The sequence below is a fragment of the Fistularia commersonii genome, chromosome 21 (assembly GCF_037954325.1).
Source record: "Fistularia commersonii isolate RoL2024-O1a breed Wild chromosome 21, RoL_Fcom_v1.0, whole genome shotgun sequence".
NCBI classification, from domain to species: domain Eukaryota; kingdom Metazoa; phylum Chordata; class Actinopteri; order Syngnathiformes; family Fistulariidae; genus Fistularia; species Fistularia commersonii.
In genome coordinates, this window is record NC_141304.1 from 7,660,254 (window position 1) to 7,686,449 (window position 26,196).

The 26,196-nt window shown below is 38.2% G+C and overlaps 1 protein-coding gene across 3 annotated transcripts in view; it reads left to right on the plus strand.

The window, feature by feature from the left end:
* The window catches only part of phactr3b (phosphatase and actin regulator 3b), a 55,420-nt gene that overhangs the window by 25,638 nt on the left and 3,586 nt on the right, over window positions 1–26,196 (plus strand). For all 3 annotated transcript variants that reach the window (XM_086167964.1, XM_086167966.1, XM_086167967.1), the window contains 5 exons: window positions 723–953; window positions 1,028–1,235; window positions 1,980–2,170; window positions 5,038–5,191; window positions 24,938–24,993. In XM_086167964.1, the coding sequence (XP_086024090.1) occupies window positions 723–953; window positions 1,028–1,235; window positions 1,980–2,170; window positions 5,038–5,191; window positions 24,938–24,993 (840 nt within the window). The remainder of the gene's footprint in view (window positions 1–722; window positions 954–1,027; window positions 1,236–1,979; window positions 2,171–5,037; window positions 5,192–24,937; window positions 24,994–26,196) is intronic.

Genomic DNA, 26,196 nt, shown 5'->3' on the forward strand with positions numbered 1-26,196 from the left:
ATATCCGCTAATATAGATTTAAGTTTTAGCGTATGTTTTTTGAGCGACACTTTTGCTAAAATATTCTCAAATACACAATAGTAGCTGAGTAGCTGAGCAGTATGTGTTCTGAAGAAAAAACAACTTCAAACAAGGACCTTGTTACATCACTGCATCACGCCAGCTCATTGTTGCACTGCCTCTGCATGCATAATTTAAAATGATGCTTTATATTTTTAAAACACTTGTTCTTCTTTCACAGACTCTTCCTTCTAGGCGCACATATAAAATAAATCCATTTCATTTACAGCTTCAGATAAAGGCAGCAAGGATTCCCAAGTTTTGTTTTGTTCATTTGAGAAAAATGAGTCAAGTCCATGTAAATTCATTCAGAATACTATAAGTGAGATATTCTTTAAACCAAAGTATGTTCTAGTCTTTTCTTGCCCTGAGGAAAAAGAACTGTTGGGTTTTAGCTAAACTTTGTAGTAATTTTTTATGAAATTTTCAATTTCTATATCAACATAGACAGCTTTCCTGTTCCTGATACCTTTTGTTAATGTCTTCAGTAGGATTACATACAGTGAGTACTATTTTTTTAAAATTATCATTTAATTAAGAAGCGCCCTTTGAATCCTCTACTGTATTCAACTATCACCAAATGCAGTTTTCATTGAAGCCACTAGGTGAAGACAGAGACCTCAGGAAGACTGCTGTATCACTGTGCTTTTGTTTCATTCTAGCACAAGATGTGACTGAAGATTCCAAAACAGTGGGGGATCCCAGTCAGAGTGATGATGGAGAGTATGATCCCACTTCACTGAGCGATCCCATCGATGAGCCCTGCATGGGGAAGGCCGAGGCAGTTGAAGGAAATGAGGAAGTGGTGGGGTCAAAGCTTCAGAGGCGAGCCAGCACCCCTCCTGCTCCCACCCTGCCAGTCAAAGTTCTCACCAGACTGGGCAGCCTTGACTGTGAGTCGAGTGGTAATACTGATGCTGGAAAGCCCCTCTCCTTTTTGTTTATAATGATTATTACCCTCCCCTAGGTGCTCCATCAGTGCCGGTGAAGAAGTCCCCAGCTACCTTACCCCGGAATTTCACACTCCCCAAAGACCCTCATGGCTCCCTACTCAGGGGTCGCATCCCAACTCCAACTGGGTCCCCCCACCTGGGAGCACTCCATTCTCAGCTGCCCCCAAGCTGCATCATTGAGGAGCTGCATCGTGCACTTGCTACCAAACACAGACAGGACAGGTCAGACTGATATTAAGACATATATTTTGGTTGAAATTCCTCTTTTAGTAGATAATCATCAGCCTGATTCTGATTGCCTAATGTAATCTTCAAGATGCTGATCTAGCAACAGACCAAATACAACTTCAGGTTAACTGGTGGCTGACCTGCATGTGAATATGAGTGCGCTGAACAAACGGTGGTCTATTTGGTCATGGAAGTTGTAAGAAAGGCATTACAGCCCATGTATTTATTAAAATGTGCAATAAAAAAGTACATCAAACTTTGAAAAGTCATAAGACGTTTTCGCCATATTGTGACTTTTTTTTTTTGTGATTGAACATCACAAAATAATCTTGAAATTTTTTATCTCTTCTGGGGTTTACCAAACGAGCATATCAAGAAGCTAACTTATTCGCATTTTTTGTTATAGTCAAACCACTGCATTTTAGTTTTAGAAGAATTAGGAATAAAATCAACCTAGCATGCAGTATGGCATTGGCTTGTATCTGGTCAACCGCTGAGGATGGATGAAACAGATAATTAAGTCGCCTGAAAAATTTTGCCAAATAACTAGAAAATCTTAATTCCCCTTTTTTTCAAGAGTGCAGTAAGTGAAGTAAATCATTTAAAATTGCAGGTGTGTGTGTTTGTTTGGGTCATATATAAAAAAAAAAAATCAAACAAATGAAAAACTATGCCTTAATTCTCTGTCAAGCTTAGACAATCAAATGAAAATGTCGTTCTGATAATTTGTCACCTCAGTTTCCAGATGAAGGAGGTACGTGTGTCTCCAAAGCGCCGACTGGACGGCAGACTGTCCCGCACCTCCAGCGTGGAGAGGGAACCCGCTAGTGAGTCAGACAGCAAGAAGGAGTGTGATGAGAACAAGGAGAACTGGCGTCTGGACGAGTACCTGAGCGACCAGGACAGTTGGAACGAGTCTGTCATCTCTGGTATGTCTAATATCACTCACATAAATACTCACTATATCATTATTTTCATTAACAAAGCCAAAACAATTTAGGCTCCCAGTCTTGGTAAACTTCAGTATTAGGTTTGGAGGTAAAAGTGAAATCCTTTTGATCAAGTATAGCAAATAAATTAAAGATATGCTGTTAACAGTTATGTACTGCGATTTTATAGGTCCCTTTTTTGTATTCTGAAATCACTTTAAATGGATTGCTAATGTATGACTCTGCCCAATAATAGAGCAAAGCATCACACAACAATTTTCCTGGTCATCGTCTTGTAAAATTTTCGGTTAGTATTATTTTCAGGTCAGGCTTAAGTCTTGCTCATTTTAGTTATTTGCTAAATTTTATGCTTAAACCATTAGGGGATGCAGTGCACCCTCTGAAAAAGCCCCGCCATCAATGGATAATGAAGTGGCATAATTGCTGCTGTGGTGTGCTTACAGTAAAAGTCTGCCAGAGATTTACACAGATGTCCAATGGCTGACTTACTCGTGTTGAGTTTCAACATCTGTTCGTTGGCCTAATTCTGGCTGGTCATATGGGTCACTGGTTCACAGCAGCATAGTAATATGATACTTGAGGAAAATTGTCAAAGCCCCTGTAGTTATGATGATAGATGATAGAGCAGGACAGGGTTTTGCTGTCTGTATTTATGCTGTGTTCACGCTTTATGTGTTAAGTCGCTACAACAGCAGGATCAAACACAGTTTACCTACATCGTAACAGTTATCATACATGTTTCAGATTCCAGTCAAACTGATATCCTTAAGTCCATAATTATATTGACAACATATTCTGGTTCAACAATGTGCATCTGGAGGAAACATTTAGATAACACACTGCAGAAGTTCCCAAAAGAAGAGGAAAAAAGAACTTTGATGTAATTGTTCTATTTATGTGTCTTGTTTCTGGTATTTCTTTCACTTATTGTACTTCTTTCATTTGTTCTCAAAAGTTGTTGTTTTTTTACACTTTGCAATTTTTGTTTATCATTTCAATTACTTGTCCTTTCAGCAATTGTAGTATTGTGTGGTCTACATTGATGTTATTTTCACTTTCAGTCAGTCTCTAATTGACCCTGGTTCTCTTCCATCCCCCGCTGGTGTCTCTCTTTTCAATAACTGTATATTTTGAATTAACTGTAGTTTAAAAGCAATTTGTTTTACCTCTTGCAGTCTCCAGTACCACTTCTGGCTTAGACAAAAGGGGGGGACGGGACAAGATGAATAGAACCCAAATGCAAGACTTAGGGCTGGTGTGAAACTTAACAGGATTTAATAAAGAGCTAAAAGGAAAAAGAATTCAGTACAAACAAGGGGGACGACCCAGGACAACAAACCAGGGATACAGACACAGAATACAGTCTAAGGGATTAAACCCATATACACTATATGGCCAAATTAGATTGCTCACTTGCCTTGACTCACATATGAACTTAGGTGACATCTGATTCCTAATCCATAGGGTTTAACATGACATCAGTCCACCCTTTGCAGCTTCAACTCTTCTGGGAAGGCTTTCCATAAGGTTCAAGAGTGTGTTTGTGGGAATTTTTGACCATTCTTCCAGAATTGCATTTGTGAGGTCACACACTGATGTTGGAGGAGAAGGCCTGGCTCTCACTCTCTGTGTGAATTCATTCCAGAGGTGCTCTGACAGGTTGAGGTCAGGACTCTGTGCTGGACAGTCAAGTTCATCCACACTAGAATCTGTAATCCATGTCTTTATGGACCTTCTTGATTTGTGCACTGGTGCACAGTCATGTTAAAAAAGGAAGGGACCAGCTCCAAACTGTTCTCACAAAGCTGGGAGCATGGATTGTCCAAAATGTCTTGGTATTTGAAGCTTTCACTAAGGGGCCAAGCCCAGCTCCTGAAAAACAACCCACCACCATAATCCCCCGCCACCAAAAGTCACACTTGGCACAATGCAGTCAGACAAGTACTGTTCTCCTGGCAACTGTCAAAGCCAGTCTCGTCCATAAGATTAATAAATGGAGAAGCGCGATTTGTCACTCCGGAGTGCTTTACACCACTGCATCTGACGCTTTGCATTGCACTTGGTGATGTGTGGCTTGGATGCAGCTGCTTGGCCATGGAAACCCATTCTAGAAACCCCTCTGCGCACTGTTCTTGAGCTCATCTGAAGGCCACATGAAGTTTGGAGGTCTCTAGCAATTAACTCTGCAGGAAGTTGTTGTCAATGCCAACCACTTCCATGTTCTTACAATACAGCTGACAGTTGACTGGAATATTTAGGAGAGAAGAAATTTCATGACTGGATTTGTTGCACGAATGGCATCCTTTCATAATTCCACGCTAGAATTCACCGAGCTCCTGAGAGCGACCCATTCTTTCACAAATGTTTGTAAAAACAGTCTGCATGCCTAGGTGCTTGATGATATACACCTGTTGCCATGCAAGTAATTGAAACAACTGATTACGATTATTTGGATGGGTGAGCGAATACTTTTAGCCATACAGTGTATATACACTACTTGAACAAGGAACAGGTAAAACTGGGGGGAAGCAGGTTCAAAAAGACAGAATGAACATACATGACAACAACATGTGCTGTACATGTAATCAAAAGCACGATATATAAAAATGTCAAAATCTTAAAGACAGTGAGATACTTTCTGGTTATTTGTTAATTAATTAACTTAGAGTTGATATGGGATGTAAATATGCATTCTTTATTGAGTTGTTCTTCAGAATGGGGTTGCAGAATAAAAGGCCGTTATGAGCTTATTAGAGTCAATTCAGTGGGTTTAGCTAGAATGCTTGCCGGGCCACTTGAAACCTGCCATGTACTTATTGACTCCGGATTTCGCCCAACACCAATAGGGACCCTCCCCCGCAGGATGAGGAAGGAGCTCCTCGCTGTGAAGCTGCGGAACCGACCCAGCAAACAGGAGCTAGAGGACCGTAACATCTTCCCTGTCCGCAGTGACCAGGAGCGGCAGGAGATCCGGCAGCAAATCGAGATGAAGCTGGCCAAGTGAGTGGCTCTGTGTGGACCCCCATCAGCTCGCCATCAGAACCCTCATCAAAACCCCACACTTCACTGCCCCATGTATGTCTGCTCCATCACTACACATCACTGTGGCTTCATCTGCTTCACCTACACCTTCTATCAAAGCCTAATTTTTGAACATCAGTCGGAAAGATGATGCCGTAGCCAATTGATAATATTGCCTAACTTCACATATATTCATGACTGTCCATTTCTAATCTATTCAAACAAAAGGAAAACAATATCTTCTAAATCTGCATTTCTTCAGGTTGAAAATGAATTGCAGCATAGAAAATGATTTATTTTTATACTTTTCAATGATTATACTTTTCATTCCAGCTGTAGTAAAATATTTTTGTCTTATGCTATTTTTCTTTAGTATATAAGTATTTTTACCAGAATAGAACTGTGACACATTAATCAGGAAACCACATTCCTTTTATAATAACAATGAATGGATTCACATTTCACATTACTAAAGCATTTTTGTTTTGACTATATTTTTTATTTGGTTGACAACTATTTTTTATACTTTTTTATACTTTTTATTCATCTCCCTCAAATTATCAGTCAGCTTTGGTAAAGAATATATTTTTCTTGTGCTGTTTTTCTTCAATAAATAAGTATTTTGTCCAGAATATAACTGTTTCACAGTTATACTATATTCCTTATTTGATAATACTTAATGGATTCACACAATTAATTGTTTAATGTAGCATTTTTACAACATTTTTTCATTTGGGGTTGATATAAAATACACAAATAAGACACAAAAACCTATTTACCTTTACAGCAACATAAAGGGGTTTTGTGAGCTCCTGAATCAACTATGCCTGTGCCTCTGACTAATACATCCTCCATGTTCATCCATATCATAACATCATTATGCCTTTCATTCTTAGAGTTTACTTAAAATGTGTTTTGAATTGCAGAGAGGAATCAGAGGTTGAACCCACCTAAACCATGTCCAGCATAACTGCTATAAAAGCAAAAGGAATTAGTCATTTCATGGGTTTGTGCATCTGATACTCACCAATAACTTCAATCTCCTGGTTTACATTAGGTGGATTTTAACATATTTTGTTCAAATCTATGTTGTGTTCATATGCTCCTTAGATGCTCAGACTTAGTTTGGGTTTAAACCATTCACCTTTAAAAAAATCATTGCCGCAAAGTTATCTTAATATTTAGCAAGAAATCATCTATTATGGATTCATATTTTTTAAAATCCATATACTTTGTTGCTTTGTCTTTATTGATCTGGGATGGATTATTTCATGTAATCAGTTAATGGGAGGTTGTTTATAGAAGAAAAGATACATGAGCAACAAATGTTAATTTTCATTACTTTACATTTGCATTTGTTAACATGGTATTACTGGGTCAAGCAGTGTGATTTTCATATCATGGAACAGGAATTTGTGAAAGGCAGAAGGGGAATGCAGCATAATCGTATTTGTTGTGTTATGTAAGAGGCAATAGGTTGTTATTACGGTGACTTTAATGGGATTAACAGTCAAATCAGGTTGTTTTTTTTGTGAATAATACTGTGACAGGGTGTGCTCTGAGGCTTATGTAATGCTCAGCGTGGGAAGGGGCATTACTCTGCCATTGAAGGGCAGTAACAACAACTAATTTTTAGATTAGCTTTTAAGCAACAGTTGAGCAAGATGTCTGTACTTCTGTTAAGTGGTGCAATATAATATAATTAGTTAATCCTTAACAAAATCATTTTTTTGATTTTTCTGAAACAACAAATACACAAATCAACAAAAGCCTGAAATAACATGAAGATTATTGCTCTACCTTGTGCAGTTTTTTTTATGTTTGTTTTTGACAATTTCCGGTTGATTCTTATATTATTTGACATCGAAAAGTTTATTTGTTCATGCACATACTACATGGCAGCAAGTAAAATCTCCCTTTGTACTTCCGGATATGACCACTACGTGGTTCGGTGAGCTCCTTGGTCCAACGCAAACTGTCTCCTCCTGTGAAACTTACATCCCAATTCTGCAGAGCAAAAGTGCAGGTCTCAGTCAATGAGCTGAATCTGCTCTGAATTTCTTTCCCCTCTAAATACTCTCATCAAATACACCTTGTTTTGATGTTACTGTTAAAACAGTCTGCAGCTACAAGAGACTGTTAAACCGCTCACCTTTGACAAGGTGTCAAACTGCTTCAGTGTGCGACTGACTTACTGGTGTAATTTTAGCTTGAAATAGAAGCTTTGCTATAGCTGACAAATACACAGTAAAGTGTTTCAAACCCATTGTCCCCATTGTAGGAAGAGACGGGTCAGCGAGATTCATCAAATGCATCGTTTTCATTTTCATGTGAATCATTACAATATTATGAACCCATCTAAACAGCACTGATGCATGCATCTGTTTTATATATATATAGGCATAGATATACATCTATAAATAAAACAGCCCAGATACATGCATCTGTTTTATATATATATATAGGCATAGATATACATCTATAAATAAAACAGCCCAGATACATGCATGTATATATATGCATGTATCTACAGTATATACTGTATATAAATATGTGTATATATATGGATATATATACACACATAAAATACACAGACACACATATTTATATAGATGTGTGTGTGTGCATATGTATACTGTGCATCTATGCTTTGTTATATGTATGTGTATATATACACCCATAAAATAAGTTAAATACAGTTAATGTAATTGATGACTATTGCTGAGATGTTTAACAAATATGAAATAAAATAGAAAAAGAAAATATATATTTTAATTTGCCTAAATTACGAGGAAACTTTCAAAAAATGATTGAGAAATGAAAAATAAAATCAAAATAAAAATCCTCCCAAAAAATGATTCATGACATGGCAATCTTGAGTAATCATTTTCTTGTAATATCTGGCATTTAACGATAAGATTAATCAGTTACAGAGAAAATGCAGGGAGGAGCATTTAATTTAAGAAAAGGAACTGAACCACCTCAACAAATTTTTTGCAAGCATGGTAATCTAATGCTGTAATGAGAAAAATAACTCCTTATTATAGTAATTACATAATATCTATAACAAAAAGGTTCCAACTCGCTTCTGTTCCCCTGAGGAACAGGATCCCTGGGTGGAGTTTAATCACATTCTCAGGACAATTGCAGGTCATTGCAACTATCAAGAGGAAGAGATGCTGTCTGTCCATAGAGAGACAGAGAGTGTTTGATGAGACCTAATTAACATGGAACTCTGCCCTGTAATTTCACTGAAAAGTGAGCAAGAAATCTCATAAAATGGAGCTTAATATTACAAGCATAAGGCTCCTCCATGTGCTTCCCTCCTGTATGCCGTCATCCAAGGCATCTCACATCTACGCGTCAAACCAGGCACCAGATTTGCCTCGTGCATCTGATGTTTTAATGTGATGTATGTGATGTTATTAGAAAGCCAGTCTGTTGCAAACACGCGTTCCTCCACGTGAGCCAGTCCCTGCTCACAAGTCACTACTAAATAGCAGAGGTCTTTATGCAACATGACTATTATAAGTGAGTTGTTTGTCAAAAAAACACTGCAAGCAGTTAGTACCAATGACTTGCATAAAAACATGGATTGATTGTTTGACTGATGGGGGGATGGTGTTAGTTCAGGGTAAGAAGCACAACATCAATAACAAAATGCCAATCTCTTTTGTAATCCAGAGCTGTAATAGACACATCAATAGGTGTTGTTTCAATACTACAGTGTTTTTCAGAATTTTCAGGTACCAACTACTGGAATGGAATTGCTAAAAACTTGTGACTCATTTAACAGCCATCCTAGTAGCAAATTTGGAGACAAAAAAATCCTTCCACTCAGAATTGTCAAATTTCTTTCTGATACTTTGCTGAGGTATTTCTTGGTCATTACTAGGGGATTTGTTGCAATTTTTTGTCAAATGTTTGGTTTTAAAATGAATCTTCTTTTTGGAAAAAATTTAATTTCATGTTTTGAGATACACAAAGTAATTTACCAAAACTTGAATTATCTTCAACTAAGTTGCCAGTTCTGTTCAATGATCTTATCTTATCTTATCTTATCTTATCTTATCTTATCTTATCTTATCTTATCTTATCTTATCTTATCTTATCTTATCTTATCTTATCTTATCTTATCTTGTCCTAAACTCAGCTTAGCTTTGTGTCTATGTGTTTCTTACATGGTATCAACTCTCAGTCAGTGCTTTGTCCTGCAGGCCTGAAAGTGGTTCACAATAAAACTCCTGATTAAACTAATGTTCATTTGTTAGAAAGTGCAACATTTTGCTTAAGATTTTGTCTTTTTTTTTTCTAAGTTAGTCAGACTGATATCAGGTCTGTTGTTGTGTGGGAACTTATATTGAGGGAGGAAGACATTCTGTTTTAATCTTTCATGGGAAAAAATATTTGATGAATTCAAATTTGCTCAAACCTCATTGCCTAAGTGATGCTTCCCAGCAGTAACACAATAGAAATCAACCGGAAATCTATCCATCTTTTCACTAACAGGCCAGTTTATTCATTCCATTCTCTCAGCTTTTGTCAATTTATGTTATAATGTTCATTTTAAAAATCCATTTCTTTGAAAGAAGTAATTTGATAAAAGATTAAACATGTTTATTATAAGTGTGGGGAAATTATTCAGATCTTGTTTTAACAATTGAAGCATCAATTTATCTTAGTTTGTTAGTCCTCCTACTTAAACTGTTGTTTCACTCAAGGCACTGATTATGTTTTACACTTCATCATCTTTGCATGATTCAGATATTAAGCATGCACACCTGTCTTGCTGTCTCCATAAAACACTTCACTTTATTCTATATGTTAGTCTGAGTTTCTTAAAACTTTAACATTGAAAATGTTATTTTCCATTATTGGCCATTTTTACTGGTAGAAGAACCAGATAAGAGGTGAATCAGTGCTTTATCAGTGATTGCAAATCTTTCGGGGGTCATGTGAGAACTCTGCCACCGACGCATTCCAGCTGTCTAGCAGAAGGGCCAGGGTATCTGCTTTAGAAATAGACTTCCCTTATTTAGCCTCATTTTTTAATGACTTGCTACAGAGCAGAGCAGTAGAACAGCTGGGATAATTTGTTTTTTTACAGACTTTGTTTGAGGAGTCCAAGACCTGTCCAAGTCCTTGCCCTGCCACTGTAGTTGTATTGCAGTGTCAGTTGTCTGTGGGTTTAAGAACTGATCCTACTGCCTAATGATGAAAATAAAACTCTATGTTGTTCTTGTTTAGTCAAGAAAGGTGCAAACTACAGATGAACAACTGACAAAAAAGAAGACAGAAAATTCAGAAAATTGTGTTAAGGCAGCTCAACACAATTAGCTTCGCAACTTGAAAACAGCTCCAGGAACAAAGATTTTGAACCCATGAGACATGAGGCACCAAGGACATTGTGCATAAGCATGCTGTTCAAATGAAAATTGGCTGTTTAGAAGTGTTTCCATATTGTGGAACCACTATGTTGTCCTGTGCAACAGGTGTCTGACACTGTAAACTTATCAGACTGTGCCGCCGCAGATCGGCTTTGACTGACAGACAGCAATTCTGGCTTTTTTACCAGGGATGTGGATTGTGACGTTGTTGAGTCTGAACAGCTGAGGCACCATCTGTCCTGCCAGAGGATGTGATGTGAGATTACACATGTACAACAAAAACTGAAGCCCCAAACTCCTCTGTAAGCTCTGGAAACATTGACTGAACCTTTCTCGAATGGAGATAAATGGGCTGAATGCTATGGAGTGATTTTGTGGAGGTGGCTCGCACTCTGTGTCCTTGTCCACCCTCTTTGATTGGTGTCTGGAGGCGCTATTCATATAGCATCAGGAACAAGGTTGCTTACAGCACGTGGCGACGACAATTGTTCTCTCACCTTATCTGACGTTCTTTGGGAGAAGGAGCAGACATGCTGAGCAACGTGATGTAGAGGGAAACATCTGTGAAGTCAGCTCTGCCATTGTCAGGGTGAAGGTATCTATTTATAAAGACAGTGAGATAGTAGCAGATTTCAGATTTTTGTGATGACTCCCCATCCGTTTTTTTCCAATTTCAGTTCTTTTGTTTTACATTTGAATTAGAGTTTACAAGTCAGTCTGTAGACGTTCCATTCAGAGGCCGGAGGACATTCCACGAGTGTTCTAAAGTAAGCCTTGCTGGAATCAATAACTGTGTAAAAAAAAAGAAAACCTCATTACTGAATTGATCCAGACAAACTCATGGCTGGACCTTCAAGAGTCAGCACTGGCACGTGATACTTTTTCTTTGGTAAAAAGAAATCTAAGTTTCCCCCCACCATTCACTTTTAGATATTTAAAACGTTTTCTGAACGATGCAACATGATTTAACACATCACCGCAGCAGCATTGTATGATTTGCTGAAAAGTAGCATCGTTTTTCACTGGCAATTGCTGCTGTCACTGCATTGTATTTAAAAGTATACAGGCATCATTATGGAGAGCTCAGATTGCCATTATCAGAACGAAGATCACGATGTTCTTCCAGAGCCAGTCTTCCAAATGTTCACAACTTTTGACCAAATTCTGAGAACATCTGGCTCAGCCACCAGACAACTACTGTTTAATCTAAAGTTTTATTTTAGATACATCAGGCCTTCTTCCTATTCCTTCTATGTTCAAACAGCTAAAAAAAAAGAAAAGAAAAAATAAAGCGGCCCATCAAGGCCTTTTATCTCATCATAGGTAAGTTCAGTTGGTTAACTGGGCAACACTTGCTGAGGAAACGAGATAAATTCCAGCACTTCTTATTTTATTTACCATTTTTTATCCCATCTCTTATTTAGTATATTAACTTCAGCAACTTAACCCTGATAAAAAATTCTTGACTGTTTATATTTTGCAATAAAGTTTAACAAATTAATTCTGTGATTCTGATTTGGCACTAGAGCTTTAAATACAAAGGGACAACTGAAAGGAGAAATGTAATTTGTTGGAATTAATAATTATGTATCCAACTTATTTAGTTTTGATATTATTTTTGGCGTCAGTCAGTTACAATGCCACACAGCACTGGATATGAACACCAATGGTTATTTTTGACTGAATAAAATTATGAGTACTGAAATAAGCTGCTTGTATAGCTACATCATGTGTTGTTTTCATTATGTGAGCTGTGATGCAACACAGTCTGTACTGTACATTGAAGAGTGCATTGATTTACTTTACTTCTCCTGCAGTGGGATGAAGAGGATGCAGATTAGTGGGGCAGGCCAGGGACAACAAAAGGGAACCCTCAGTTTCTAAATTTAGCTCTGTAGAGAGGAACTGCCGCAGCAGCCATAATCAATGTCCCATCTACGTCACAGCCCAGGATGCTTTCTCTCCCATCCCTGCTGATGGAAAGATTGCAATTTCTCTCCCATATTTCCTGTCTTGAGGGCCTTTTCTGTAGAGCCCTATAAGCTTCAAACTGGATTTTGTGCAGCATCCTTCTTTTGCCTGCCCAGGCTATCATTACACATGTGATCATAATAAACAGCAAGCCCTTTGATTCTCAGTAGGAATGTTTTTTTTAAACCCCATTTTGTTTCCTTCTTGCTTTAGGTGTTGTGCTGCAAATGACTATCATGGGGGAGAGATAACTGGTGGTGGAGCTGGCAACTTTAAAAATACACAGGGAATGTAGCAATATTTTAAGGGTGGATTTGTGCTGACTTGAAGTTTTGTATATCTTTATATTTGTTGGTGCCACAGTCATGATATTATAAGACTGGGTTATCTTTTTCTGTCTTTGTATGCTTTTTTCAATGTATAGCATGTAGTTCTATTACCTGCAACAACTGCTGGTAAAGAAGGTATGTATTGCAAGGTAACTGCATCCTTTTGATAAATTTAGAAAATCTCAATAGCAAAGCATTCACCCATATACATATGCCAGCAGAGCTGCCATGTGAGGTGCAAACCAGTACATCGAGAGTAGTGTCTTGCCCAAGAAGTCTTGGGACACGACCGTCTGATTAGAGTGATACTCACTCTACCAACTGAGCCACAGCTGTACGAATGGCAGCATGAAAAGAAAAGAATAACAAATTAATCGAAAACTGTGGTGACACTCAATGGAAACAACACACTGTATGCCCTATCGCATTTTCCTTCTGTTTACATAAACAATGTTTTTAGACATTCAGCTTGTAGACCACAAAGAACGCATGATGTCACTCATTTCAATGTTGATTCCAATTTTGAAAACCTTGGGTTTGGCGTTGTAACTGTTGCATTCTCTGCTATTTGCAGAGCGACAGACGCCACTCACATGACTTGGACTCAAGTCTGACACAAGTCACAAAATTATGAGTCCAGACTCAACTTGAAAGTTTTCCATGCCTTTTTCACCACTGACCTGTGATTTCACCCAGACTTGTATCTTATGTCTTGAAAGACTTCAGGCTGTCCAAAGCATAAAAACGAGACACCACATTGACGTTACCACTTGAATGGTAATTATGAGTTGCTGCAGTCCAGGGAGCAAAACACAGATTTTCAGACATACGACTGGCTTTCAACTTAGTTGTCTTGAATCAGGTTTTGGGTTTTAAAATTTGAGGCCTTCTTTATTCTGGCAAAATACTTCAGGATTTAAGGATGTTTTGGAAGAGGAAATTGGAACACAATGAGGAAATAGGCTTGCCATTACTGTTAAATATCACCTTCCTTCAGACATACTTTTAAAAACCCTTTCAGATCCCTAAATTTGGATCACATTTAATGTAACTTATCTGTTAATTGTTTTTAATCCTCATACATAACATTATCATTGAAAAAACATAAACGTGACTTTTGAAACCAGGAGTAGCTTTTGTTTATAAATGTATGACCTCAAATTGATTCTGTCTCTTATTAGCTATTTTTATGGTTTCATGTTTTACATTCATAAAGCCTCTGTAACTGAAACAGCTTATTCTGGCATATCAAATGGATGAAAGATGATGAGAAAAGTTATAAGGAAGATATGGAGATGTGTTGAGGAGCCTTCCAAGGCTTTGCTTCCATGGACCTAATAATTGGATATTTGTGGTTCACACACCAATTTCTGCTGACCCAACAATTCCCTATGTGAAACCAGGCGAATCACCAAGCCGCAGCTGCTGACCAGTTATAAATAACCCACTTTTGCACCATCCCCACAGCAGCTGACTGCAAAAACGCAATATTAGTTGGTTGCAAGGTTGGTTTTAAAGCCATTTTAAAACCACTGATCATGAAGATATAATTTTTCACAAAATTCTAATCTCAACAGATGTGCTACTACTGGGGAAGGACAGTCACTGAGTCAAAATTCTCCCCCAATTAGTTTTTCTTAATTTATACAACTGCAATCTTTTTATACAACTGCATTTTTCCAGGTAACAAATCGTGTCAGTTTATAACTGGTTGCTTTTCCATGTGGACCCTCAAGGATTATTACGTCTGTTATCCTTTTCACCCGAGATGAAAAAATAATGCATTACGATTGGGGTCCCCTGACATTGCTTTTCCAAGTCCCAAAAAATTAGAGTGCCTGACTTAAAAAAGTGTGAATAGACTGTAAAATGACATTTCTTCATGTGCAGACAGTACAAGGATTGATAAGGGACAAAATAGATTGTCCCAGGGTACAGCCAGAGGTTGCCTAATTAAATAGTCTTGTCTGTTGCAGAGCAAAACCTGTTTCAGTATCACTGTCTCACCTTTTAGTGTGATTCATCACAATTTGTTCTCACTTTTCATTCATATGAGATGGTCTTTAGTCCTTAAGACATTGGACTTATAAGTGCAACAGATTACTACCCATATCTCAGGATAATAAATAAAACATCCTACAGCTCCTGCATATCTGCCAAGATAGCCTCTGAACACACGGTCACACTTCTTACACCCCAGGTCTGCACAGCGAGGCTATATGTGAATGCGCAGATTGTGACAAATGCACAACTTCCATTACATTAGTCACCACCTGTCTTAATTAATATTTTCTAACTCCTAATCCGTGTTAATCCATGTTAATCCATGTTAATCCATGTAACCATGTTAACCAAGTTAATGTTGTGACACCTTTCACCCATTCATTGCACAGATTTTATGCTGCTAACTTTAGCAAACATTGTCAGAATACCTCCACTATGCAGTAGTCAATTTCTCAGCTGCAGGAAGTTTATTCCGTCTGTGAGATTTATTCTTCTTCAAAAGAGAAAGTTTAGCACAAAGCACTGTTGGAAAATTGTTCTATTAATCTATTTCCAGGTATCAGGTATAAAGCTGACCACAACGTCAAAGTCAGTCAGAAGAATTGTGAAGTGTCATGCCCTTTTTTTTCCGAGGCTGTCCAAAAGTATACAAACTATTTCCCTTACAAGAGCATTTAGAGTGCCAGTAATGACATTTTGAGTGTCAGCCACAAAAAAAAACAACATCTTTTTACAGTTGCTATGAACAGTTTGCCCCCGCTGTGTTCTCCATTGCAGATAGTGTTTTTCTCTTTGTACAGCGCTGATACATGATGCAGCATACTGTGGAATGGATATAGTGATCTTTTTAAATTTGCCAAAAGTTTCCAGTAACTTTCCAGGAAGCTCTTCCAAAAGAATACCTGTCGGTCCCTTTATTACAAAAGATAAACTTGTTGTCTTAAAAAGATTACTTTATCTTATTATTGTAACATTTGTTTGTTTGGACAAAATCAATGTACGTAATCTTAAAGCATTCCATTACATGTGATAAGGTGGTTTATTGTAATAACAAGTTTGTTGAAGCCGACAGAGCTTTATTATTAATTAGTAAGTATTGGTACTTGCCAAACAATCTTTTTTCTTTAAAATAATCTATGACATTCTTTAAACAATTAAACGACTGAAGGTCAAACTGTCTGGTTATATTTGGCATCAATGGAATTTTGTGCGTAATGATGACAAAACTAAGTCTTCATACAAAGGAAAAAAACAATGAATAGGTTACATATCATTATAAAGCAATAAGTGTTGACTTTCGCAATCAAATTATTGGCTAAGTATTGATAAATAAATTTCCATAGTAATAGTGTAACCATGCATTAATATGATTGTTGTTACTATCTTTATTTTTACGGATTCAAAACTCACCACTTTTGTTTAAGAATTATTGTGATTTTTGACTTCCCTTTTACGCCATCTAATTTGGGCATACACGGGACACAGACATGAGCTATAAAAGGTCAAAAGTGTAACTGTAGACCTCAATCACTTACTCTGCCATAGCGGAAATCAAACCACATTGATTTTGCAACGATGTTTCACCAAAACATGTCTGTAGTCGTACATGGATTAAAAGGAGCGTGCAGCGTTTGTCTGCGGTTTGACTTGGGGACGTCTGTCTTCACTTTATTTGTACCGTCCCTGCAAACACTATCGCACCTGGGCTTCAGTCCAATTACAGAACAGGAGTTGGCAGATATTTTAACTCAGTTGGAGGGAGACGTAAGCTCCGAATGACACAGCTTGCACATATATGGCATGAGGAGAAATCTTCAAATTATATGTTGTTACCACAATAGACCAACCCTGTCCCACATACAGTAATTAACATTATACAATAGCTTTTTTTCCAAGTGATCTCACTGCAAGTACCCTCTAATTGAAATGTCCAAAGCCTCAAAGCCTCTGTGCCCACGTACTGAACATTAGTTGTTTTTAGCCCCTTGCAGATCCTTCGACTAATGCCAAATTAGAATTAAATCACAGTGATCAGAAACATGACCGCTGACATATGTGACCTATTCTGTTAGTTGTAACCTATTGTTACATTATTTGCTATACATAAATCTATATAGTGATGTGGGCGGTGCCCGGGGGAGGGGGGATGTTCATTCTCCAGGTTACCATTGTCCATTCAGTATTGATCATGACATCATATTTGACTGTAAGAGTGTTCATTATGCAAACAGAATCAGAAATTGATTTTTAAATAGGGTACATGCATCATCATAGCTAATGGATGTCCTCTGTCATAGGTTATTGGAGTAGTGTCTTAAAGGACAATTGACGGCTTGCAGAGACTTAAACTTTCGTAAGACTTTTCTACTATTGGTAGACCTTTCTCTGAAATAATGCACAAAGAGTGAGATGAAGTTCATGCAGCCTATAGTGTTTTAGTAAGGACCAAGCGATTTGAGGTTGCCCCTTCAACACTCAGTTCCCAGCAGGTAGTTGAGAGCCAGACATGATCTATGGACCTGTGCTAAAGGGCAAAACCCTGTGAGAAAAACAAATGGCTAGATAAAGAATTGATTCCTATTTCATGTCTGAGTCTTTGAATGTGTCCTATCCATCCACCATCAATAGCACAGTAAGGCATTTGAAGAGAGCGGGGGGTTTAAGAGGCATTTTCAAAGTGGTCAGAGATTTACCGAGTATTCCAGTAGTGTGTCTGCAGGGAAACTGCATAATGTGAACGAGTCATATACTGTATAAAATCTGTGACCTCGGAACAGTACAAAACATTTAGGTCAACACTGAATTACAACCTAGTACTAGCACGGAAGTTACATAAACCAACAGGTTCTCATGGAGTCCGATTAAAGAGGGCTCATTTAATTATTCCTGGCAACTCCCCCTTGCATCCCCCGGTCCCCCAGGCTGCCCTGGACTCAGACTCCAAATTGAACCCTGGCTCTCTTGTCCTCAGGCTCTGTCACTGGGGAAGGAGCGAAGCATTAGTACACACCTCAGTGGGCAGTAGCAGGCTGCCGCCCAGCAATGGCGCCTGACTCATCCCATTCTCCTCCACTTTTGATGGGCTGACAGTCTCGTCAGCCATTGCTCCCAAAGGCAGCTAATTGCTTTGACATGCTGGTGAGCTCTCCAGCTAACAAGGAACTTTTACCTCTGACCAAGCAGAGTGGGTGAGTATGTGTGAAGCACATTTCGCCGCAGGAGCCTGTGGCTAGAGGCCCATTAGGATTGTTGGGTAAAAAAAGACTGGTCTGACTGAGGCTTGCTTGTGTTAATGGCTCAATCCCATGCTCCGCCATTGACTAGAAAGAAGGGTCCTTAAGCCAGATGCTGAATACCTAATACTGCCTATTACATACTTTGTTGCTTTGTGGTGTGGACACCCTCATCCAAGTCTAAAGGTGTGTGGAAGACCAATTGAATCCACAATATGAGGTACTTAAAATTCTGTTAAAGGATTTGATTTCTGTTTCTGTGGTTTTGCTTGTGAGAGAGAAAATACAACCAAGAAATCAAGATAATAAATTGGTAACTACACTGCCTTTGCAAGGTGGATTAACATAAGAAGAGATGCAGCAAAGTGAACAATATTGTGGATCTGACAACATTGAAAACAAGCCAAATTCTCAGCCAAATTCCAAATTGTGAGTGTAGCTTATTGAAGGAGAATCCCTATGGGCAGGGAAGAAAAAAGATTGATTAATTGAAAACACAGGTGATCATGCATAGAAGAAGGAAAAGCTTAGATGTGTGAATAGAACTGGATAAAGCTCTGGGGTGGCATCCCATTTTTTCAATGAGAGATGATTAGTATGATTTGCATTTGCATTTGATGATTGCATCAAACAAACAAACAAGCAAAATAGTTGCAATTAAGAGTAAAGTAAATAGTCTTCCATTTTATGCTGTCCAGGGGAAGACAACCCCAAATGTTGAGTTTGGTCTTCAGCTAACATGATTAAATTATCATGATCTTTTTGTTCTCCTATACTATACAAGTGTTACCAAACAGATACAGCAGATTATGGTAGATTAAAGGGTCTGCTACCATCGCTTAACTATAACAATACCTAAGTTTGACTTCAACCCCCAGGGCTTCTCTTTGGGCCTCGGGGAAAATGCATAAGCAGGCAGTATGACAAAATATGACACACCAGTGACAAAACCTAGCCAAAAATAAACAGGAAGCAACGTTAACAGTTGTCTGACGAAACAAAATACAAGAGAATATGAAAGACACTCTTGAGAATTACCGTGGGGAACAATACAAAGGGCAAAAGTCAAGATTCCACACTGAAAAAAAAAATAATACACAATAAACCTGATAATAAATATCCAGCACTGAGAATGCCAAACAGGACTGTAAAAATACATGCCTCAAACCATTTAGTGGTTACTTGAATATGGCCTGCTCGCCGCTCCATAAGCTTTTTTCATGCTTCATGATTCTCCCCACAAATGCACAATTACACACACACACACACACACACACACACACACACACACACACACACACACACACACACACACACACACACACAGAGTGTTTGTTATAGGTTAACACAAACAACTCTGTGGTATAGTTGAGGTGTTATAAAAACAGAATGTTGTGTTTTGATACAAATAAAAGAAGATAAATTACTACAGTAGTTATCATGTACATTTGTGATGCATATCAGTAGAGTGCAGCGAAAATATTGTTGTAAAAATAGCCTTTGCAATAGATAGCATGTTAGCTGCTATGCTAAGGCTAGATAGGGATAGCAAAGCTAACTTACTAAACTAATCTATACTATTTGGTTATATCATTTCATGCTATTCAACTAATATTCTTACTTTGTTACTGTATTGTACTTTCAGACATGAGACAGCACTTAACTTACCTTTGTTGGAAACCTATGAAGATGAAAATTTAATTCCTGAGCTCTTCTGTTTCAGTTTTCAACTCTTATAAAACCAAATTTAGCAGATTACATTCACCTCAGGGTCCAACCTTCTGATTCTGCCGTTAGCCTGACGTCTACCAAGTCAGTGTGATGTGCCTATGAGGACAGAATAACTGTTGAGTCACATGAAGTGTAAGACTGCTAGTAACGGCCGAGCTCCTTTTGTTCAAAGTATTTTTATAGTACAGTACTAGAAATCAAAAATATTTCATCTGATTGTCAGTTCATATTTATGGTTCATAAAGAAGGATCAGTAGTTTATTTCTTAACCTACATAATCAGTAAAACATCCTAAATTTTGTTTTAAGGTAAAACGCTGCTTTAAAGATCTATCTCATTTCCCGTTTGACGAGCGAGTGAACGGATGTATGCATTTGATTTACTCAACTGTATATTGAGCATAACGCTGTTGACCCTTTTGTTTCCTGCTGTTGACTATAGCTCAGCACGCTCTTTCAAATGTACCACTTTAAGTGGTGGATATCACAATTTTTTTCAATGTTTTTAAGCCTTCTGTCATCAAAGCTGACCCTTGGAGTCCCACTATCAGGGCTGTTGACCGAAGGCAGTAAAAATATTTCTTATTAAAAGTTGGTGTTTTTTATACTGGGATATACATGGAATTGCTCCACACTCACTCTAAAGATTGGTGGTCCATTTAGTTTTATTTCACTTGTGCTTTACAAGTCCAGGTTCATGGGCATGTTTCCATCCTGCATACACGATTGTTTGCTGCAGTTACAAGCTTACATCAAATTAAGCTGCAAAGATAGAGAAGTGGCGAAAAGCTTGCTACAAGAATGTACACAATCAAGTGGCCGATTGCTGTTTGAATACAGCAACAACTGTTTTCTGCTAACGTCTGCCTTTGCCCATCAGTGGCATGCTCTGCTTGTGATGTAAAACTGCATAGCCATGACATTTTATTGATAGAGTTGCACATTGTGAAAACATTTGTCAATATTATGATTGTTTTTTTTTAAAATAACAAAATAACAACTAAATGACTATTATTATAACTCAGTTTTAATTTCACCATGTATGACTTCATCACACCTTATCCATGTATGCAGGTATTGTAGTTCATCAGCATTTAAAAAAAAAAACATTGTTTGTGACTGTATAAATGTCCTTTTTCATTCATGCACCACAGTTAAAATAAATGGGAGATTGTATTAATTTTTTTAAAGCAAAGGATGCATTCAGCTACAGCAGGATAGCCCTGATAGTCAATTCCGCTGCAGTCTATTATGCAGGGATAATACAGACTTAAGAGATGCCCGTGGCCATTTAAAGATGAACCCAGAACAGTTTGGTCCACTGAAAAGCAAAAAACTCTCTGTCCACATCCATAACTGGGGGGTCTGAGATTGTCCTGCTCCAGAGACACTGTGTTCTCCGTAAATGTAACGTCCCCTTCTCAGCATTGAAATCCCCCGAGCAGGTTGGTGCAACATCTGACATCATTCTGTGCAAATCATGGTATGAATCATACAGTGCACGCATGTCATCTTTGTTCCTTCAATATGAAACTTTTTTTTTTATATAAACTTTACATTTTTCATACATACTTTACATGCATTTATTTCTTTTATTACCGCAGGCTGGAAAAAGTAAGATGTGAAACTTAAAACAACAGACTTGATGTTGCATTCTATTTCCCCTGGACTCTTATGTAATAATTTGTGTCTGATGACACTATAATTAGAAAATGCACAAATATACAGGTTTAAAACTTTTTAAAAGATAAATCTCATCTTAGCTTTTTCTTCATATCACAGTAATGTAGGCATATGCAATTGGACGCATATTCTTAATTGCGCATCTTGTCTTCCCTAGATCCTTGTTTAAAACAGGGAGGAAATTATACTGAGCATCGTTTTTAGTCTTTTGATAGATTTTTACTGACATTATGAATTATAATAATTATTGTATAATACCATGGTATTTTCTCTGAATGTTGTACAGTGAAAAGCTCATGTTGTCGCTCAGCTATTCAGGGAAAGGTCACATTAGTGCTTCTAAACAAGGGATCTAGTTTGTTTGTTTTTGTGTCTGGACAGTTTTAATGCAGGCAAGTGTCTTCAGTGGTTTAGTAGGAGCTTGCTTCCGTCTGCCCACATTTTTTCAAGTTCATCCGTGGGTTCCAACAGCTGGTCAAAGGTCATTCCTTCCTCTAGTATCATTGTTTTGTTCAGTTAGATGAAAATTACTGAAAAATGTATACTGCCGCATAAGAAATAATAACATGAAAGATGAAAAAGAGCAAAATCTTCCCATTCAATACTAAGGTTTTGTATAAAAAAAAAATGAAATAATGTCATACACTGCAACCCTTTCTGAAGTTAAGTAGTGCCTTAACAGCTGTGAGGCACGTTTAGCTTGTTGGCTCGGGAGGTTTATCTTGGAAAGTCATGTGAGGAATCCTACTATTCGAGTGTCCTGGCAGGAACTCACAAACTTGCAGACTGAATGGGTTCCACACACGTGTGTCTGAGTTTCATTGATTCACTGAGATGTTTATGTTGTGTGCACAATCTCTAAAGCACAAAATAACAGATAGGAAAAATGTGAAAATAAAACAAAAGAAATATACAAATATTGAAATGAAACCAGTAACAAAGGTCATACAATTCTGAGCCTCCAAAAGTGGGAACCATTACTCATTCTAACCTTTTTGTATCCCTCTATTGATTAACATTTACAACGATTAAGTAAATTAAGTAAAATTTACATCCTTGTTAAATGCATATTCAATTATTCATAATTTATACAAATATGTTTATGTTTTCTTTACTACTTTCATAAGATTAGAGTGATATGAGAGGGACACAATAACTACAGAATGAAATCATATCTTAAAAACTGTAATTGTAATTGCATGTCAGCTGGTCATGGACATTATCTAAAATGTTTAAAATAGCTTTTATGGATAAAGTCATTGATGCTCATGATAACACTTACAGACACCATTAGCGAAAATTTGTAATAACCTTTTTAAGTTCCAGGGACAAGTTTATAACCAAGTATCACAAAATAACTTAAACTTAAAATGTGATCTATAAAAATCAGGATTACAGTTAAAGAACATAACATACCATTTATTATGTTTTTTTTTTGTTACAACCCTGTCAACAAATACAGCATACACAGACAGAGCTGCACAGCTTGAGTATCCAGCCGTTCCATTGCTGTCTTTATGACTTCAAAAGTGAAGGTAGCCTTTTTATTGCTACAAATATCAGTGGTTTTACTGTCTTACCATTGCCGTCTGGTACAGCAATATACAATGTCTATACTACATAAGGAAACAGCTTCCCTTCCATCTGCAGCAGGAGTCAGGATAATCTGTCCAGACATCATGAACCTCAACCAAAGTCAAGAACCAAGCAATGTTTTTTGAATTCTTCATGTTTTCTTATTTTAATGGGGCTGTTTCTGAAATCGGAAATTAGTAACACCTTCAAGGGTGTTGTGAAACTATGCCGCAAGCTCACGACCACAGTTGGGGTTTTTTTATGTAAATTATCTCAAGCTGCTGTCAAGCCAACCATGCGGTTTCGACAAGTTCTTGCAGCTCTATTCTTGACCTTGAAACAATTCATGCTGAAAGATGATCTCATTTCAGTCTCATGTAGTCTTATTCACAGTAAATGTGACATTAGTTGTCCAGTTCTGGTATTTAGATATGTCATTGCTAATGTTTAATATAGTCCAGATAGACCATCCTTAGAATTAAATACTGTTAAGGACAGCCTTGACCTCTGCAGAAGTCCATGCCAGCCATTGACTATTTGGACTCTGACCCTGATGGCAGGGAGAATCTGCTTTCTACCATGTGCTTGGGTTTCTATTATTAAGCAAGGTTTTTTTTCAAAGTAGAGTACTTTGTGTCTGTTATCTTAAAGTTGTAAAGAAAACAGTGGTTATGCATACAGTCAGGATATTTACTCACTCAGATAGGACATGAGGAGCTAACGTAAACACACTCAATGTATTTTTCTAGTCACTGCCAGGCAGCGATCATTTCATTGGTCAGCCAACAGCGCGGCCAATGGTTTGGGAAGTTTGACAGAGTTGTTATGCAAAAAAAAAAATCCATCAGCCGATATTTGAGAGCAGCCGTTCCACAAGCACATGGGCCACCTGACTGCAGCACCTGAGCTATCGCTCCAGGATGAAATGTGTTTGAGCAGCAACACATTTGAGAGCAAAGAAACAGTCTGAGCATGAGCATTGGGAAATTCAAGTCAAATTTCAAGGAAAGCACAATGCACTTCTAGAAAGTGAAATGAATACATAATGAGTTACACTCAAACTGAAAAGATATGACTCAGATACAAAGATCCGTTAGTTACGCCATATGATGATTCCTTCCTTTGTTTCAAGAATTCTTTGAACAAGCACATTTTTAGAGTATCTCTCATTTTAGTCTTACACAAATCATACACAAAGGTTGGAATGGCAAAAAATGTAAGTGAGTTTAGGTGGGTTTCTCCTCAGATAGGATCCAGTCTGCCTTGCGTAATAGACTGTCCCAATCCACCGGTCCTGGTTGTGTGCGCGCAAATTTTTCCGTGTGTGTGTGTGCGTGTGTGTGCGCGTGTAAGTATGCGTGAGCGGGTAGGGAGGGGGGGATCTCCTCCTCGGCCCCTCCCCTTCCTCATTAGTCCTGTGCATGTGGTAAAAGGGAAGCAGTGTGAGCCGGAGTGCAGAGCTCAGCATCCTCTCTTACTTCCACCCGGCACAACTCCCGCCCTGCAGCTCCACCACATCAAACTGCAACTGCGTCGGGAAGGGAACTCTTTTCCGATCTGGGTCAAAAAGAAAAGAAAAGAAAAAAAACTTCCCAACACCGATGAGGAGTTTCCGATGTTTTAGTAGTAAAACAAGCCGCTGTTTTGGACTCAGGGCTGGTCGCGGTGTTTGCGCCGTGGATGTGCGCGTCTCGGCGTCACCCCGAGCGCTCCTAGTGGAGTGGAGAGACTGAGAAAACGGAGGAGGAGAGGGGATACTCCGGCAGAGAGGCATCACCATGGTCCAGAACGTGATTTTGGTGTTTTTCCGCAGGAGACTGAGCCAGAGGCCCGCGGTGGAGGAGCTGGAGAGCCGCAACATCCTAAAGCGTGAGTAGCCACAACTGCACGATAGTGACGCTCACATAAGATGGAAAACACAGCAAAAACACACTCCTCTGTGCAACTCACGAAACACTTAATATACATCTTACTGAATTTTTATCTTATCTCATTTGTTGTGGCCAAAGCGAACAACTTTTCTGGACCCCAAGTTCATAATAATTAGATCACTTAACAGACTAATTTCCACTCAGGGTGTTATTCTGAGTGGCTTGATACATGGAATGAGAAAAATGTGAAATTATTGATTTAAATTATTAATTCAAACAATGTTTATTCAAGTGATGGCACATTTCTTCCTTCCTTCTTCATAATGATGTAATAGGGTTTTGTTTAAGCCACAGGGGGAAATTGTGAGTATATTGTTCTACATTGGAGATTAGATTATTCCCCACATAAATCAATTATAATATTGTTGAAGTTTTACTCAGAGCCACATGCATAGCCGTTTTAAATAATTAAGTCATGGATACATTTTTGTTGTTGTGTAAATGGGAATGAGCGAAATACATACCCAGTCATTGTAGGGCTGAAATCAATCCCCTGTAGTGACCCCCTCTCAGTGGTTTAACGTTTCCTCTTATATAATTTCAAATCTGTGCCATTCACATATATTATTTGTCCTCTGCATCAGAATCAGGTCAGATCAAAGCTCTGATTGGGAAATTAAACTGCCGAGGACATAGAGCTGATAAAGACAACAGCTATGCGAGGAATGAAACCCCGCATGTGTCTCTGAGTTGAGACTGGCCACCTGTGAGCCTCCGAGCAGCTGCGTGTTTCATCACAGCCTTGTTGAAGCTAATCCCTGGCATCGGAGCAGGCTGCCGAGCCTCAGCCTCGGATATCAGTCTTACCCCTGCTTCACCTAAAATAATAATAACTTCATTTTGCAATCCTTTTCAATCCGTCTGGTTTGTTTCTGTACAAGCACCTGATTTTTGGACATATCAGATATAGAGATGTGTCTTGTCCTTTTAATACACTGGCCCCGAACCCAGTTTCTCTCATGATGCTCAAGGCTGAATTAAAGAAAATAACTCAGCAGGAATATCTGCATTTATAAATAATGGCTCGGATTTTCAACATTTTCCACAGATCTTCTTATGAGTAGTTTCATTTACAAAATTGCGTGTATGTTGAACACCAGAGAATGAAGTATGTGGGTTATTTTTACCCGCTGTGCCATGA